The sequence below is a fragment of the Festucalex cinctus genome, chromosome 7 (assembly GCF_051991245.1).
Source record: "Festucalex cinctus isolate MCC-2025b chromosome 7, RoL_Fcin_1.0, whole genome shotgun sequence".
Taxonomy (NCBI): Eukaryota; Metazoa; Chordata; class Actinopteri; order Syngnathiformes; family Syngnathidae; genus Festucalex; species Festucalex cinctus.
The window spans coordinates 16,689,473-16,704,862 of record NC_135417.1 but is presented as its reverse complement, the minus strand read 5'-3'; the positions used below and the strand labels follow the sequence as shown (position 1 = coordinate 16,704,862).

Genomic DNA, 15,390 nt, shown 5'->3' with positions numbered 1-15,390 from the left:
TGAACCGTTTTCTCAGCGGGTAGGGAGTCGACTTCCTGCTCAAACGAGAGACGAGCCAGAACTGTAGTTTTTGTCATTCTCATCAGTTGTATGAAATACTCAAAGACAAGTTTAGTGTGTTGGAATTTTATTTGACGACAACATCAACGACAAACATTTACAAGAACCGCAGAGAAAGAATTCCAGCTAGGGTATTTTCTTTTCTTTTATTTTTTTCCTTCCGAGGCCTCGTCTGGGAATTCCTTACATTCTGCATGGGAGTCCAGTTCTCCAAGTTGTTTATCCTTTTTGGTATTTGTTTTTGTGTGTATGTCTGCATAGGTAGCGATATCTGTGCTTATATTTAGTCACTCTTGCCTGCATGTGTAGCTTTGTATTCACATGCTCAAAAAAAAAGTGGACTGTATATGTCGTTTTATTATCACATCCTGTCTTGCAAAAATATATTTTGAAAAAAAAAAAGAGCATTTTTCTAAGACACTGTAACATTATGCACAGTTTCAACATCAACACTGCTTAAATATAAAATAAAAATAATTTACTTGATTTGATTAAAATGTATTGGACATAAAAGTTACATAAAATGTATCTAAATACACAATTAAAGCGGTTCTTAAATATTACATGTGAGCGCACTGTACTTTAAAGTTAAATATAACTGAACTGTATGTAAAAAATATTGCACTGTACATAAAGAGTAAAACATGTATTGTTTTTAAAAGTATGTCACAGTAAAATGTAATGTCTCTCTCTCTCCCTCCCTCCCTCCACAGACATCCAGGACTGTCTCAGAAAATTACAATATTGTGATAAAGTCCATTATTTTCTGTTATGCCATTAAATAAGCAAAAATGCCATACATTCTGGATTCATTACAAAGCAAGCCTTTTATTATTTTAATATTGCTGATTATGACTTACAGCTTAAGAAAACTCAAATATCCTATCTCAAAATATTAGAATATTTCCTGGGACCAAGTAAAAATAGGCCATAATCACCAATATTAAAACAATAAAAGGCTTGCAATATTGTAGTTGATTTGTAATGAATCCAGAATGTATGGCATTTGTGCCTATTTAATTGCATTACAGAAAATAATGGGCTTTATCACAATATTCTAATTTTCTGAGACAGTCCTGTACATAAGCCTATACAGTGTACTCACATAGCAATAAAAAGCTAAACAAAATTTGAATGTAAAAAATCCCCAAAATCTTTAAGATTAAATGAAAATGTATTGACGTTGGATACACCTGAATGTTGTTTTCAACAACAACAAAAAATAAGGTCAACTGGTTTGTCCTTAATTGCTATGTATTTGGTTGCAGATGGCCTTTGACATGCAATGGCTTTGTGCCTTTGTGGACCACACTGAGAATCACTGGTGTAGGTGTACCTAATGAAGTGACTAGTGAGAATCAATCAATCAATCAATCAATGTTGGTATATCACCTTTTAAAAATCACCCTCATTTCCCCCGAATCCGAGCACGGTCAACAGAGGAGGATCTTGATGAAGGCCTTGCGGAACTCCACGTTGAAGGTGGTGTAGATGACGGGGTTGACGGCGCTGTTGAGGTAGCCCAGCCAGGTGACGGCGCTGTACAGCGAGGGCGAGATGCAGCAACTGGCGCAGTGCGCCTTCAGGACGTGCGTCAGGAAAAAGGGCAGCCAGCAGATGATGAACACGCCTGGGAAAACAAACAAACAAACAAACAAACAAACAAACAAACAAAAACTCAACTTGGGGCCGATTAATCGTTTGGCTGATAAGGTCTTTTAAAATCGGCGATGGTGCGGTTCACCAAGCACAATGGCGAGCATCTGCGTGGCCTTCCTCTCCTTCTGCTGCGACATCCTGCCGCGGGCCCTGTCCTTGGTGACGCCAGCCGGCCGGCCGCCGCCGCCGCCACCGCCGTGCTCCCGCCAGCCCTCGCGCCCTCGCATGCCGTCCTCCAACGTGGGGGGGCGGGGCGTCAGGGCGGAGCGCGTCACCGTGCAAGGGAGGGCCGGGGCGGGCCCCACCGAGACGGAAAGCGAGACGCTCGCCCGGCCCGGTTGCGGGCGCGACGAGGTCGTCCGGGCGACGGGCGGCTCGGCTGAGCTGCGCTCGGTCTGCGGCAGGAAGCGACTGCGCTCCTCCTCCAGGGGGTGCGCCGTCGCCTCCTTCACCAGCGTCTACAACAACAACAACAGTTACTTTATATAAGAATTGTACGCTGTAACTCCGCTGACAAAATATTGAAACTACAAAAACGCAAACTCTTAAGACTCACCACTCGCTTTCGCTGGGGGGCTGCGGTGGACGGTCTCAAGATCAAAGCGCACAGTTTTACATCCTCTGGTTGCGTACATTTATTCTGGGAAACACAAAGCAACAGATTGGGAAGAACCAAACCGCCATCATCGGCTCTGTGGAAGTCATTTTCTCACAGTTATGTTGAAAATGAATGTTTTGGCTTTGAGTGATTTAGCAAAACGTGGCTAGCTTGCTAGTGCTAGCTAACATCAGTGCACTATCCATTTTGAAGGCAAAATTAGCCATTAATATGACCAATAGAAAAGTCCATTACAAAGTCTAATTGTTATATTTTCTATGTATATATTCATTTTTAAATCAATGTACCTACTGAAATGTAAATGTTTCATCCCCATCAGAAGCAATAGAGCCATTTTGAGCAAGAGTTAGCTAACTCCATCTTTGCCATTTTTAAGTAAAGGAGAAGTCAACCCATTTTATTTATTTTTTGACAATAATATGTTATATGCAGCTCCAGTAGTCTAAATATGGTATTCTGGTTAAGATCGTGTTAGTAGTATGAGTTAATTAAGCAGCAAAATCCAGCTGTTTTTAGCCATCTCAGGGGGCGGCCATTTTGTCACTTGCTGTCGACCGAAGATGACATCACTGTTGCGCAGGTCAGCTAACAACCAATCACAGCTCACCTGTTTTCTGAAGCTGAGCTGTGATTGGTTGTCACTTGTGACCAATCACAATGACGTCATCTTCAGTCGACAGAAAATGGGCGCCCCCTGAGATGGATGAAAAATGGCTGCATTTTGCTTCATAACTCTTATTCCACAAATCTAATATTAATCAGAATGCCATGTTTAGACTAGTGAGGTCATTTTTAACATTATAGTCAAGAAATGTTGAAGGTTGACTTCCACTTTCAAGACCTTTTAAAGCAAATTCAGATCTGTGTTTCTCGTGTCAGAATTTACTTGGAATTTAATTGGAAGTTCCCTACAACTATTTTTGTAGTTTTTCCATCAACCCACAAACTAACATAACAAAACAGCCACCAAAACAAACATTCCCTGGTGAAGGCAATGTCAGCTACCTTCCTGTGCCGCTGTGGCTCCTCGGGCCCGCTGTGGCCCCGGGGGGGCGCCGTGCGTCGGCCTCGCCTGCGCAGAACCACGCAGATTTGCGCGTACACCAGCAAGGTGACAATGAAGGGCACGTAGAAGGACGCCACCGACGAGTAGACCACGAAGGCGGGGTCTGCGAAGCTGCACGTGGTGCCTTCGCGGCCCGCTGGGGGGGCAGGAAAACGCACTTCAATCACCTCCACCACCCAAAAACCTTTGACACAATTTACCACCTAAAAAAGTATTTTCTAGTCCAAGTATCAATAGCGTGAGTTAGATTTTGAACCAAAAGACAACTTATTTTGCATATATTTTGAGCAACACATTTTGTAGACGCTTGACCGGCATACAAAAACAAGAGAGTTGATATTTTCCGTGGTACCGGTGTTGTTGAGTCCAAAGAGCAACGGGCAGGAGATGGCGAAAGAGAGGAACCATACGGCGGCGATCATCAGCGCCACCCTCCTTCTGGAGCTGTAGCGCGTGTTGTACAACAAGGGCATGGCCACCGCCGTGTACCTGCAACTCGCACGCAGGAATCATTTTTTAAATATCAAATTCAACTTTCATTTTGAAAAATTTAATTTCAACTTTGTTTTATTCAAAATCAAAATTCATTTTCACAACAAGCTTCAACTTCTTTGCATATTTCAACGTCAAAGATCCATTTGAACTAGGCTGGGAGAGTTACAAATGTGAATAGATTGATCCCACAAGTGCATTTTTTTTTTAAATTGACAAGTCATTTATTTTGGTTTAAATTTGGGAGTCAGGGCAGAAATTCAGTTTGTCACCACCACTGGTTTTAGACTAACCCTGGAAATGATTATTTTCCATACAGTGTGTGGACCCCTGCATATAAACAAATTCAATACCTATTTGTGGAATCATTTTTTTTTTTTTCATTTATTAATTTTTTTTTAGGAGCCTGGCCCCATTTTAGTAGAAAATGCTTATTAGCACCTCATCCCTGCTGACTCAAGAATTTGGGATGTTTATTTATTGATTTTCAATATTTTTTTTTAATACCCAATGCACTTATAATGCGTGTCAATTTTTCATGGAATTTTTGGGATTCGAGGCCCAGCCCAATAATATCTGATCAGAATCTAGAGAATCCACTATATTTTGCACAGTGAGCGCCCTCCAGTGGTACGTGAAAAAAATTATTTTAAATATTCAAATTGTGCATGATTTTCCAATGGCACGGTTTTAGCATAATACATTTGTACGTACATTGTATGTAACTTTTATGTACAATTCTTTACCTTTTTTGTTTTTAAACATTTATTTATGTATGGTTTGTATTTAATTTTTACATGCAATAAGCATATATATGAATTTGTCTATATTGATTACAAACATCTTTAATGTAATAAAATTTAAATAATTTACAAATCCATTAATTTTTTAAAACCATTTTGTTTATAATTTTCCATTGAATTTGACTTGATTTCATTAATTAGTTTTTAAAACATCCGATACAAATTTTAAAATGAAAATCTTTAATGCCTGTCCAATGTCAGAATATTTTGAAAAAGTAAGTAAAATATTTAATGTTGTACACTTATTTTTTTCTGTATTTTAAATTAAAAAAATATATCTATTAAAAAATCTATTATTTATTTTTATTTTATTTTTAAATTTTAATTTTCACATAAGCGGGCGGCACGGTAGTCGACTGGTTAGCACGTCCGCTTCCCAGTTCTGAGGTCTCCGGTTCGAGTCCTGGCTCGGACCTTCCTGGGTGGAGTTTGCATGTTCTCCCCGTGCCCGCGTGGGTCTTCTCCGGGTACTCCGGTCTCCTCCCACATTCCAAAGACATGCATGGCAGGTTAATTGGGCGCTCTGAATTGTCCCTCGGTGTGCGTGTGAGTGTGGATGGTTGTTCGTCTCTGTGTGCCCTGCGATTGGTTGGCAACCAGTCCAGGGTGTCCCCTGCCTACTGCCCAGAGCCAGCTGAGATAAGCGCCAGCAGCCCCCGCGACCCTTGTGAGGAATAAGCGGTCAAGAAAATGGATGGATGGATAATTTTCACATAAGCGATTCAGAGTCCAAAATTAAAATATTTAACATTCATCCAATATCTGACTAGTTTGATTCTGCATGCATAACTCCTCTCTCCTTGACTTGAGTTTCAATTAAGTCGTATATCCCAAAGACAAATAAGTTCAAATAACAGTAACTAACTAGTAATGAATACGATCCATTGTTTAATAGTGAGAAAAAAAGTGATCTTGGGAGTGTACCTGTCGATGCTGATGGCACACAGGTTGAGGATGCTGGCAGTGCACATCATCACGTCGAGAGTCAACAAGATGTCGCAGTGGATCAAGCTGAAGCGCCACTCACCCACCACCTTCAAACACATAAACACGCAATTATCTCCACATCTGTCTTTTGCTTTTAATTTGCTTTTTTTGTCATCTTGTCACAAAATGATAGCAGTAGATGTCAAAAAAGATCAGCCTGACCTACCTGATCTATCTTGTGCAATGTGCCTGCCAGTACTTTGATTAATAAGCCCCTTAACATGAATAGTTGATTGTCAGCCAAGACAAGCACAATCAATAATTAACACTTACATTTCATAATAATTCACTTTAATGGGAGCTCCAATGACAACGGCTCCTCACATAAATTGCTTCAGACGGAAGAACATTCATCCTTCAATTTTCTTTTCTCATTCTCTGCAGTTGTCCTCATTATGGTGAGCTGGATTAACAGCCATGGACAATTTTGAGTCTTCAGGGGAACTAACAGTCACATTTTATTCTGCTTAGTAACAAGTGACTAAAGATGGAGCTATTGTGTTGCGGCTGAAACTTTTTTTTTTTTTTTGTAGCATTGTGCCCCAAAGTAAATGTGATCGTGTATGCAATTTAAAAATAAAATAGTTCAGGTATGGGGCACAAATCATTCTGCCCCACACAGTCTGCCTAGCAACAGTTAATAATTACAATATCTGCAAGTGTTTTTTTCCCCCTTTGGCTTAAGTGTGTGTTTTCTTTAGCCCCCTGGAAAGGAAGCAGCATCATAAGCATGACAGTAAATTAGATAATGGGGCACAAATGATTCTGCCCCACTTAGTCCTGCCTAGCAACAGTTGCTAATTATAATATCTGCAAGTGTTTTTCCCCCCTTTGGCTTGTGTGTGTGTTTTCTTTAGCCCCCTGGAAAGGAAGCAGCATCATAAGCATTATAGTAAATTGGACTATAAGACACAAATGATTCTGCCCCACTTAATCAGCCTAGCAACAGTTGTTCAGTACAATATCTGCAAGTATGTTTATTTTTTCTTTGTCTTTATGTGTTTTTTAACGTCCTCTTGAAAAGAAAGGAAATGGTGCATAAATGTGACGGCAAATCATGATTGCAATTTAAAAAAAAAAGCTAGGCTATGGGCACAAATGATTCTGCCCCATAATATGCCTAGCAACAGTTGGTCAGTAGAATATCTCCAAATGCTTGGAGTTTTCATGTTTTTTTTAAGTCATTTGGAAAGGAAACAGCCTTGTGAACATAATATTAACTTGGGCTGGGGCACAAATGATTTTGCCCCTCGTAGTCTTCCTAGCAACAGCTTAGTATTGTGTTGTGTTGAAATTTTTCTTTGGCTTTTTGTGGAGGTTCTTAACATTCTGCGCCAAGTTTAGCAAAGTGATTGTGTATGAATTTAAAAGTAATTAAGTAGATGTTTGACTTCTTCTTTGGCTTTTGTCTGCCTAGCAACAAGTGACCAGACAAAGGTAAGTGTAATAGGGGTGGACACTGAGAGTGAGTCCTACCTCCAGGTAGACCCCCCAGGGCATGACCAGGGTGGCAAGTAGCAGGTCGGACACGGCCAGGGAAACAATGAGGTAGTTGGTGGTGGTCTGCAGGGCTCGTTCCCGCGACACTGCTACGCACACCAGCACGTTGCCGAACACCACGCAGAAGATGAGCAGCACTAGCAGCACGGCGTAGAAGTTGTACGGCGGCGAGGAGGGCGTGGACGCTGCCACGCTGCAATTGCCGGCCAAGGATAGCGGGACGTATGAGGGGGTGGCTGAGGCCAGGGCTGAGGAGGAGTTGAAATGGAGCGTTGACAGCGGTAAGGAGGAGGGAGGCGGAGGGGGAGGAGGAGGAGGAGGTGGAGGAGGAGGTGGAGAAATGTCTGCGGAGCTGTTGTGAGAAGTCATGGCGATGCTCCGGTGAACATGGTCACTCTGAAAACTGGTGACACAAAAGAAGCAGAGAGGTATCTTATTTTCTACGCTGGGAGTGCACTCAATTGGAAGACATCACTGAAAAGGAGTTCAGACTCAGACACAACAAACAAGACTGGCTTGTAAACAGAAAGTACCACACATTGCATGGATGAAAAATATTTAGATACAAGCGGATAACTTAACCAACATTGCACACTCCGCAAACATGGTCATTGTGATAATCAACAAACATGGCTGACATCACTTTTGACACTCATTGGGTCATGACTAAGGGTGGGACGATATGGGTAAACCGCGATTCGATACTGTATTTGGCTCATGATATCGATAATATCACAATACACGATATCTACGATTTTTTATATAATATCAAAAAAAAAAAAAGCAACATATCACGATATGTGACTGAAAAAGCCAACAAATGCCCATAGAAAGGAAAATGCCTTTGTTCAACACCAAAACTTTGTACAATGTAAAAAGTTCTGCATAGTGCCTCACTGCCTCTGAACCTTTTAACTGTAAATATTGTAAAGTGAGACAAATTAAAGTGCATAAACATTTACCTTTTTAACATAGCACTGCACAACTGGACACATTATATCGATATCTACCGTCAGTGTATCGATAATTTATTGCAACAGAGAGCACAACAATATATTGCGCTATCGATTTTTTTCTCCCACCCCTAGTCATGACCCAAAAGTGGTTTGTGGAGCCATTTTGGATAAGACACCTGCTAAAACATTAGATGAATTGCAATCAGACAATTTTTTTCAAAACAGTACTAAGGCGTATTAAATTCCCACATGCTTTACATATATTTTCAGCGGCTATTTTGAAACCAAAAATGCTTCATTATTCTTAACTTCCCAAAAATAGGTCACAATTTTTGCAAAACTAGGAAGTTGCGCAGGTCCAAGGATGACAACAGTTGAATACTCCATAAACTGGCTGACATTAATCCCCCTAAATATGGTGGTAACATACTTCACAAATACGGTTGATGTTACACGGACTTAGACACCACAATCATGGTAAATAACCTATTCCACAAACATGTCTGACATTACACTCCACAAACATGGCCGATTTCACATGTGAACAGACTCTACGATCATGGCTGACATTACGCAGAGACTCCGTAAATAAACATAGCAGTCCACAAACATGGCCGACATCACACTCTAAAAACATGGCTGGAAATACACTCCGCAACAGAAACTACAAGCATGGCTGACACAATTTGACATTACACAACGTACAAATGGCCAATGTGGAATAGAAGGGTTTGCAAGGACATTAGGAAGGGTTAAGACGGAGCAAGCCTTGCTGATATTTAATAACTTGGAAGAAATTGTCTGATTAGACCTATTTTTTTTTCTTCTTCTGTTTCTGTTTTGTTATTGTCTGTTTCGACAGCCTTGTTCTGTTCTGTGTGCTCAGTTTGATTTGGATATCTGTTGATTTGGGAATTAATAAAAGCAAAAAAATAAATAAAATAATACACAAACATGGCCGACGTCACACTTCACAAACATGGTGGACAACATCATTCACATAGAAAACACTTTTTGCACTGTTCAGTATTACTGCTGCCATTAGCTTGTACCCAATGATGCGAATATACACACCCTGCTGTGCTACTTTCTGTTTCCATATTGTGCAAGTGAAGACTTTTTATTGCCTGCTTAATCATTCATTGCTGTGAATGCGCCACTTTCATTTACAGCGTTGTGATTTCCTGCAGCTGCCTTTGTGTTGTAGTTATATTTAAAGCAAATGAGTATTCCGCCAGTCAATAGAACAATCAACAGCGAAGCAGGATGGAATCAAGCTTGAGAGCATAATGCCTTTGTTGAAGACGTGGATTGTCTGTTGATCGTCTTGCTGCCAGTCTATCGCAATCATGTTAGGGGAACTAACAGCAGGAAGAGGTCACATAATGTTCTTATATCAGTTGTTGTTTTGGATCTTGGGGGAATCACTTCAAAACTTTGAGGGACTTTGGCTAAAATATGTTCTCTAATAAATGAAGACAGATAAAATCTCTTTCAAGTGAATTCATATCTCACCCTGCTGAATCAAAGTCACGACAGGATCTGATGCTATCACATCACTTTCCAGCATTTTAGTCCAACGGACTTTTTGTATAATGAATATAGAGCTTTGAGTGCTTTGATCAAACAACAATAAAAAGCAGCAAAACTAATTAAAAGTGTCCTCGGAAACACAACAGCAGAAGCAGCTGCAGTGAGCATGACTCTTTTAAAAGTTGTTTTCATTGTCATTTCATGGTATGAACAACAAAGTTTATTTTCCATCACAAATTTAATCACCTGTGAAATTATTTCAATGAGGAAAAATACAGATGGATAATTCACTTTGGTCATCGACTTCACACACTAGAAAGTGGGCCTTTTGCTTGAATACCAACAACTGAATGATAGCATTTTCTCAGCATAATGTTAGCATACTTACTTAGCAGTATGTAACGATATCCAAACATCACGATACGATATTATCACGATATGAAGGTCACAATACGGTAATTATCACGATATTGTGGGGGGTTGGCGATATTTCAAAAAGATCACAATATTGTAAAAAAAAAAAAAAAAAAAAAAAAAAGAGAGCTCATACTAACAAAAAAGCACAATATTGTGCTTTTGTACATAACAGCAACGCATATAAACCACCTAAAATCTCTAATAACAATATTGAGGCACTTACTTGGTAATGCAAGCACACATTTATCGCTTAACAAGCAAATCAGGTTCCCTTTCATCTGACAATTAGCATAGATTTTAAACATAGAAAGCCAAAACATCCTTAATGAAAATTAAATTGCACTAATAAAGTAGCCACTAGAGGGTGCTAGAACTGCACAAATGTAAATCAACCTGACTTTTTTTTACAGATGTGTTCCTTTTAAATATTGTGAACATGACGACGGCTATATTGTGGCAGTTATATCACAATATCATGCTATTGCCCTTATCGTTACATCCCTACTTAGCAGTGGCTAACTTTAGCGCCTCCATAAGCAGAAAGTTAGTTTTGTATGCAGTATGCTAGCATATTAAAATATGTAGATTATTATCATATTTATGCACATCTAGTATTTTTTCAGAGTAATGTTAGCATAGTTACTTAACAGTGGCTAACTTTAGCGCCTCCATAAGCAGAAAGTTAGTTTTATGCAGTATGCTAGCATATTAAAATATGTAGATTATTATCATATTTATGCACATCTAGTATTTTTTCAGCGTAATGTTAGCATAGTTACTTAGCAGTGGCTAACTTTAGCGCCTCCATAAGCGGAAAGTTAGCTCTGTATGCAGTATGCTAGCATATTAAGATATACAGATATTAGCATATTTATGCGCATCTAGTATTTTCTCAGAGTAATGTTAGCATAGTTACTTAGCAGTGGCTAACTTTAGCGCCTCCATAAGTAGAAAGTTAGTTTTGGTTGCAGTATGCTAGCATATTAAAATATGTAGATTATTATCATATTTATGCACATCTAGTATTTTTTCAGCGTAATGTTAGCATAGTTACTTAGCAGTGGCTAACTTTAGCGCCTCCATAAGCGGAAAGTTAGCTCTGTCTGCAGTATGCTAGCATATTAAGATATACAGATATTAGCATATTTATGCGCATCTAGTATTTTCTCAGAGTAATGTTAGCATAGTTACTTAGCAGTGGCTAACTTTAGCGCCTCCAAAAGCAGAAAGTTAGTTTTGGTTGCAGTATGCTAGCATATTAAAATATGTAGATTATTATCATATTTATGCACATCTAGTATTTTTTCAGCGTAATGTTAGCATAGTTACTTAGCAGTGGCTAACTTTAGCACCTCCATAAGCGGAAAGTTAGCTCTGGATGCAGTATGCTAGCATATTAAGATATACAGATATTAGCATATTTATGCGCATCTAGTTTGTGTGTGTGGTTTTTTTTAGTTGTTACACTTTGACTTTGTCACAAAATCATGTAGGGCATCTCACTGTTTGGCTACCTGATTTAATCAGTTGATATATAAGACATTTGGCCATTTAAGACCAACAGTGATCATTTATCATCATATATCGTGATGAAAAGGACTCAAGACTGTCTCCTCGTGCGGCACCTCCAGTCCATCATGTGTTCTTCTGCAGCGCACCTCTAAAAAATGCACGGAGTCTGGGAACAAAAATGCCAGAAAGTCACGTTCCCATCCATCCATTTTCTGTGCTGCTATTAATACGGCGTTAAATAACCAATGAGCGGCTCTACTTTAGTGGACGGCATTCATATCCGTAATAACAAAAATATTCCTTATTGGCGTTGAGCAATTACGGTGCAATTTCCTCCCGTTTATTAACACTAGCATCACCTGTCAGGATAACACCAGCTACCAATTGTGATGTCAATACATGATGAATAAACCAAAGCAGTAATCACAAGCTCATTAATATGCTGCAGTTAGTCAGTGCAGCGTTCTTTTCATACACAAGCACATTATCTGATGACTAATTAAAAGAGTAGCACGTTCATTTTAGTCATTGGGGAGGCAGCAATTATAATTCATACATGAATAAATAAATAAACATTAAAAAAAAAAAAAAAGGCAGACTTCCTGTTTTTTCTTCTTCTTGAGACTTTTATGTTGGTCCACTCTTGATAGACCAACCCACCCAATTTCATGTTGCTGCATAAAACTGTCTACGGGGGCTGAATTTTTAAAAAAGAAGAAAAAAGTCAAAGATCCCAAAACGCAAGAACAACAACAACAAAGAAGTTAGATTTCTACTGTCTACTCATGACAGCCATGTCTTCCCAATTTCATGTTGCCAAGGAGATACCTACGCTGGCTGAATTTAAAAAACTTGAAAGAACCCAATGACAGTCCAAAAACAAAAATGAGAGACTTCCTGTGTCTTTTTCTGAGCCTTTTTTTTGTGTGGGTCTGATCTTGATAGACATGCCTGCCCAATTTCATGTCACCACGTGAAACTGTCTAAGGGGCGCAGGAAGCAAGGAATAATTTCATCTGGTTTCTTGCTCTTCCAAGCTTGCGTTATCTGACGCTTTATGAATGAAGCTCTTAATCTGTCTGTAATTCTCTAGTTCTCTCCTTTTATCTCCTAACAATGTCCTGGTTGTCCCGGTCTGCCAGTGCCATCGCTGCAGCCATTATGTAGGAGCACCGTGGTGGCTGTAGTCATTCAACCTTATCTTACCCCCATTAAAAATAAAAAATAAAAAAAATGAGAAAACAGTTTTATGTCCCGTTCGTTGTTCCCTTGACTGGCAGCAATTAGCGAGGCTCCATGTCGTCACATGCTGTTACTCTGAGAGAATTAAAACTCTTTTAAATACTTTCAAGGTGAAATGCAATTTTTTTTTCTCTTTGGAAATCATGTCCTGTCAGTTTTTCAGATGGTTGACACTAATTTGTAAAAGATAGGCCAATACTTTTTGGTCATTGCGTATTGACGTTGAATTTTGATGGCTCAACAGTTTAAAATTTTTAATTCAAATTTTTAATTCCACCACTCCAAAATTCAGCCCCAGAAGCCAGTTTTACGACTGACAAGAAATTGAGGGCATGCCTATTATGAGTAGACCCATCAAAAAGTCAAGAAGATATGCCCTGAAAAACACAGGGAGTCTGCCATTTCCCTCCACAGCGCCGCCATTTTAGAGTAATTTCAAGATTTCGCCATTTTTGTGAATGGTCAGCACATGTACAGTTACAGTTACACTTAGCAACAGAGGTGCCAAATCAAGGTCCAGAAAGCAAAAACCATGCCACAGTTTGGCTTTAGCCTCAGGTGCTACTTAGCTAGCTCCCTAGCTAGCACCCATGGTGCTCGTTTACCTAGTAGGGAGCTAGCTAGCTAGCTAGCACTAGGGCCTAAAGCCAAACTGTGGCTGGGATTTTAGTACTTTCTGGACCTGGATTTGCCACCTGTGCACATGAAATTTGGTGGAGATGTCAATCATCAGTAGACCCACAAAAAAAATTCTCAAGAAACTATGCCTCAAAAGACCAGCACTTTGGTTCAAGGAGGCTATTTCAGACTCCTAGAGATTTTCCAAATTGGAAGTATGTATACGAGACGTGATGGATGCTGATTTGCAAAACATTCCAGTTTTGGGTATTACATGGCGGAAAATTTTGACGCCAGAAAACTCTAAGACCGTAAACAACTCCAAGGTCAGAGCTGTAAAATGGAAGCTTCTGGAGTTGAGATTAATGGTTGGCCAAACATGTTGTGATGCTGGCGAGGGTATTCGCTGGCTTGCCGCTGGTTTGAGTGGATCGCAATCAGGAGGTTATCGCTTTGACCTCCTCTTCCCGCGCAAACTGTCATGGCATGTCCTTGAAAAAGACTCGATGAGTTACAAGACTTTATGCAGCCGTAAACACGCATTATGGCCAAATGTCATCTTAATATGCCAGTAAAATGTTGGAGAATTTGACCGAGTGCTTGTTTTTTTTTTTTTTTTTTTTTTTTAACAGCCTAATTCCCTCAATAAATATGTATTTATTCATTCATCCATAATGTCTTGCACTAATCCAGTTGGGGGTCACAAGTGAGGTGGAGTTTATCTAGGATGACTTTGGGAGATAGTAAACACACACACTGTTCATTTTTAGAACATTTTCCCCATTTGGCTTTTGACTCAGCATTATTTGTGTTTTATTATATTTACTGTCTTTGTGTTTACATGTCTGACTTTTACTTTATGTAGGCCTACAACACTTTTTTTTTTTTTTTTTTTAATACGGTTGTGGTTGTTTTTAAAACACCGTATAAATAAAATTGAGCTGGACCACTGATTTATTTACTTACTTTTTTTTTTTTTCTTTAAGCCTGGTAGTTTTTTCATATTTTTAGTAAAAAAAATTAACTGGAACTTTCCATATTCTAACAAAAATACTTTACAAATATAAGTAAATATAATAAGTGGCTAAAACCTACCCATTCTTTTCAATAATTAAAAAAAAAATATCTGAATACATTTTAAAAAGATGACCATGTATGCTAATTAGGGAGTTTTAAATTCCTCTTTAAAAAAAAAAAAAAGGACTTTCCATATTTTATTTTATTTTTTTACATGACAGAATTACACATTGTTTTTATAAGTAAAGGCTTCTTCTTCTATTTTTTTTTTTTATTCCATTGTCAATTTTATGGTTTTCAAATAAAACTGCCTGGCTTCCAACATGTTTGTTTTTGCAAAAAGCCTGCCAATTTAAATACGAATGAAATTTGTGTAACATGATTAGGATTTTGTTTATATAGACTATAATTTCCGTCCAGTTAGTTAATATTTCCAAGGTGTTAAATTAAAATAAACGTGTCACATTTCATGTATTTGTAATGTAGTCAAAAATATAAACTATTAGTTTAAATTCTAGAATTTAAAAGAATGTATTTTATTTATTTTATTGCAGCCTACCACGTATGCTGTCGTCTCAGTAATACAGCAGAGACTAAGACACGGTATTAATAAGACATTCATAACACGTTGAACAGTTGACCTACCAGTTCCAGGCGTCAGGTCCGCTCTCCTCTCACCATCCCGCCCGGCGTCCAGAGGCTCTCCTCTCACCGCCACTCGCCGTACGCTTCCGCGCTCACAAGCTCCGGCGCAGCGCGTTCCTCTCCCGGGGGGCTTCCGCGCCTGCTTTGGCCGCGCTTCGGTGGGAGCTCGAGCTGAGGTCCGCGAGGCAGGTGGAAGGCAGCGGGGAGGGAGGCTGGATCGACCTGCGGGCACGCGCGGTCTGTTGACAAGAAGGCAGGCGAGCT

The 15,390-nt window shown here is 39.4% G+C and overlaps 1 protein-coding gene across 2 annotated transcripts; it reads right to left on the bottom strand.

Annotated features, from left to right (window-relative positions):
* Window positions 1-845: 845 nt before the first annotated feature.
* Window positions 846-15,365, bottom strand: drd2l (dopamine receptor D2 like). 2 transcript variants are annotated; one of them, XM_077526709.1, is made up of 8 exons: window positions 15,127-15,365; window positions 7,163-7,589; window positions 5,624-5,733; window positions 3,757-3,893; window positions 3,344-3,540; window positions 2,276-2,359; window positions 1,805-2,177; window positions 846-1,690 (listed from the first exon to the last, which is right to left on the bottom strand). In XM_077526709.1, exons 2-8 carry the CDS (start codon window positions 7,553-7,555, stop codon window positions 1,494-1,496), a joined length of 1,491 nt encoding a protein of 496 aa, XP_077382835.1. In that variant the 5' UTR covers window positions 7,556-7,589; window positions 15,127-15,365; the 3' UTR covers window positions 846-1,493. The 2 variants fall into 2 exon arrangements, with proteins under 2 accessions (XP_077382835.1, XP_077382836.1); XM_077526710.1 differs by having other exon boundaries at window positions 3,344-3,528.
* Window positions 15,366-15,390: the final 25 nt, after the last annotated feature.

Coding starts and splice junctions, on each gene's coding strand:
- drd2l (XM_077526709.1), bottom strand. CDS start 7,555: ATGACTTCTCACAACAGCTCCGCAGACATTTCTCCACCTCCTCCTCCA. Junction 3,541..3,756: donor CTTTGGACTCAACAACACCG/GTACCACGGAAA, acceptor CTGCCCCCCCAG/CGGGCCGCGAAGGCACCACG. Junction 2,360..3,343: donor AGCCACAGCGGCACAGGAAG/GTAGCTGACATT, acceptor TGTGTTTCCCAG/AATAAATGTACGCAACCAGA.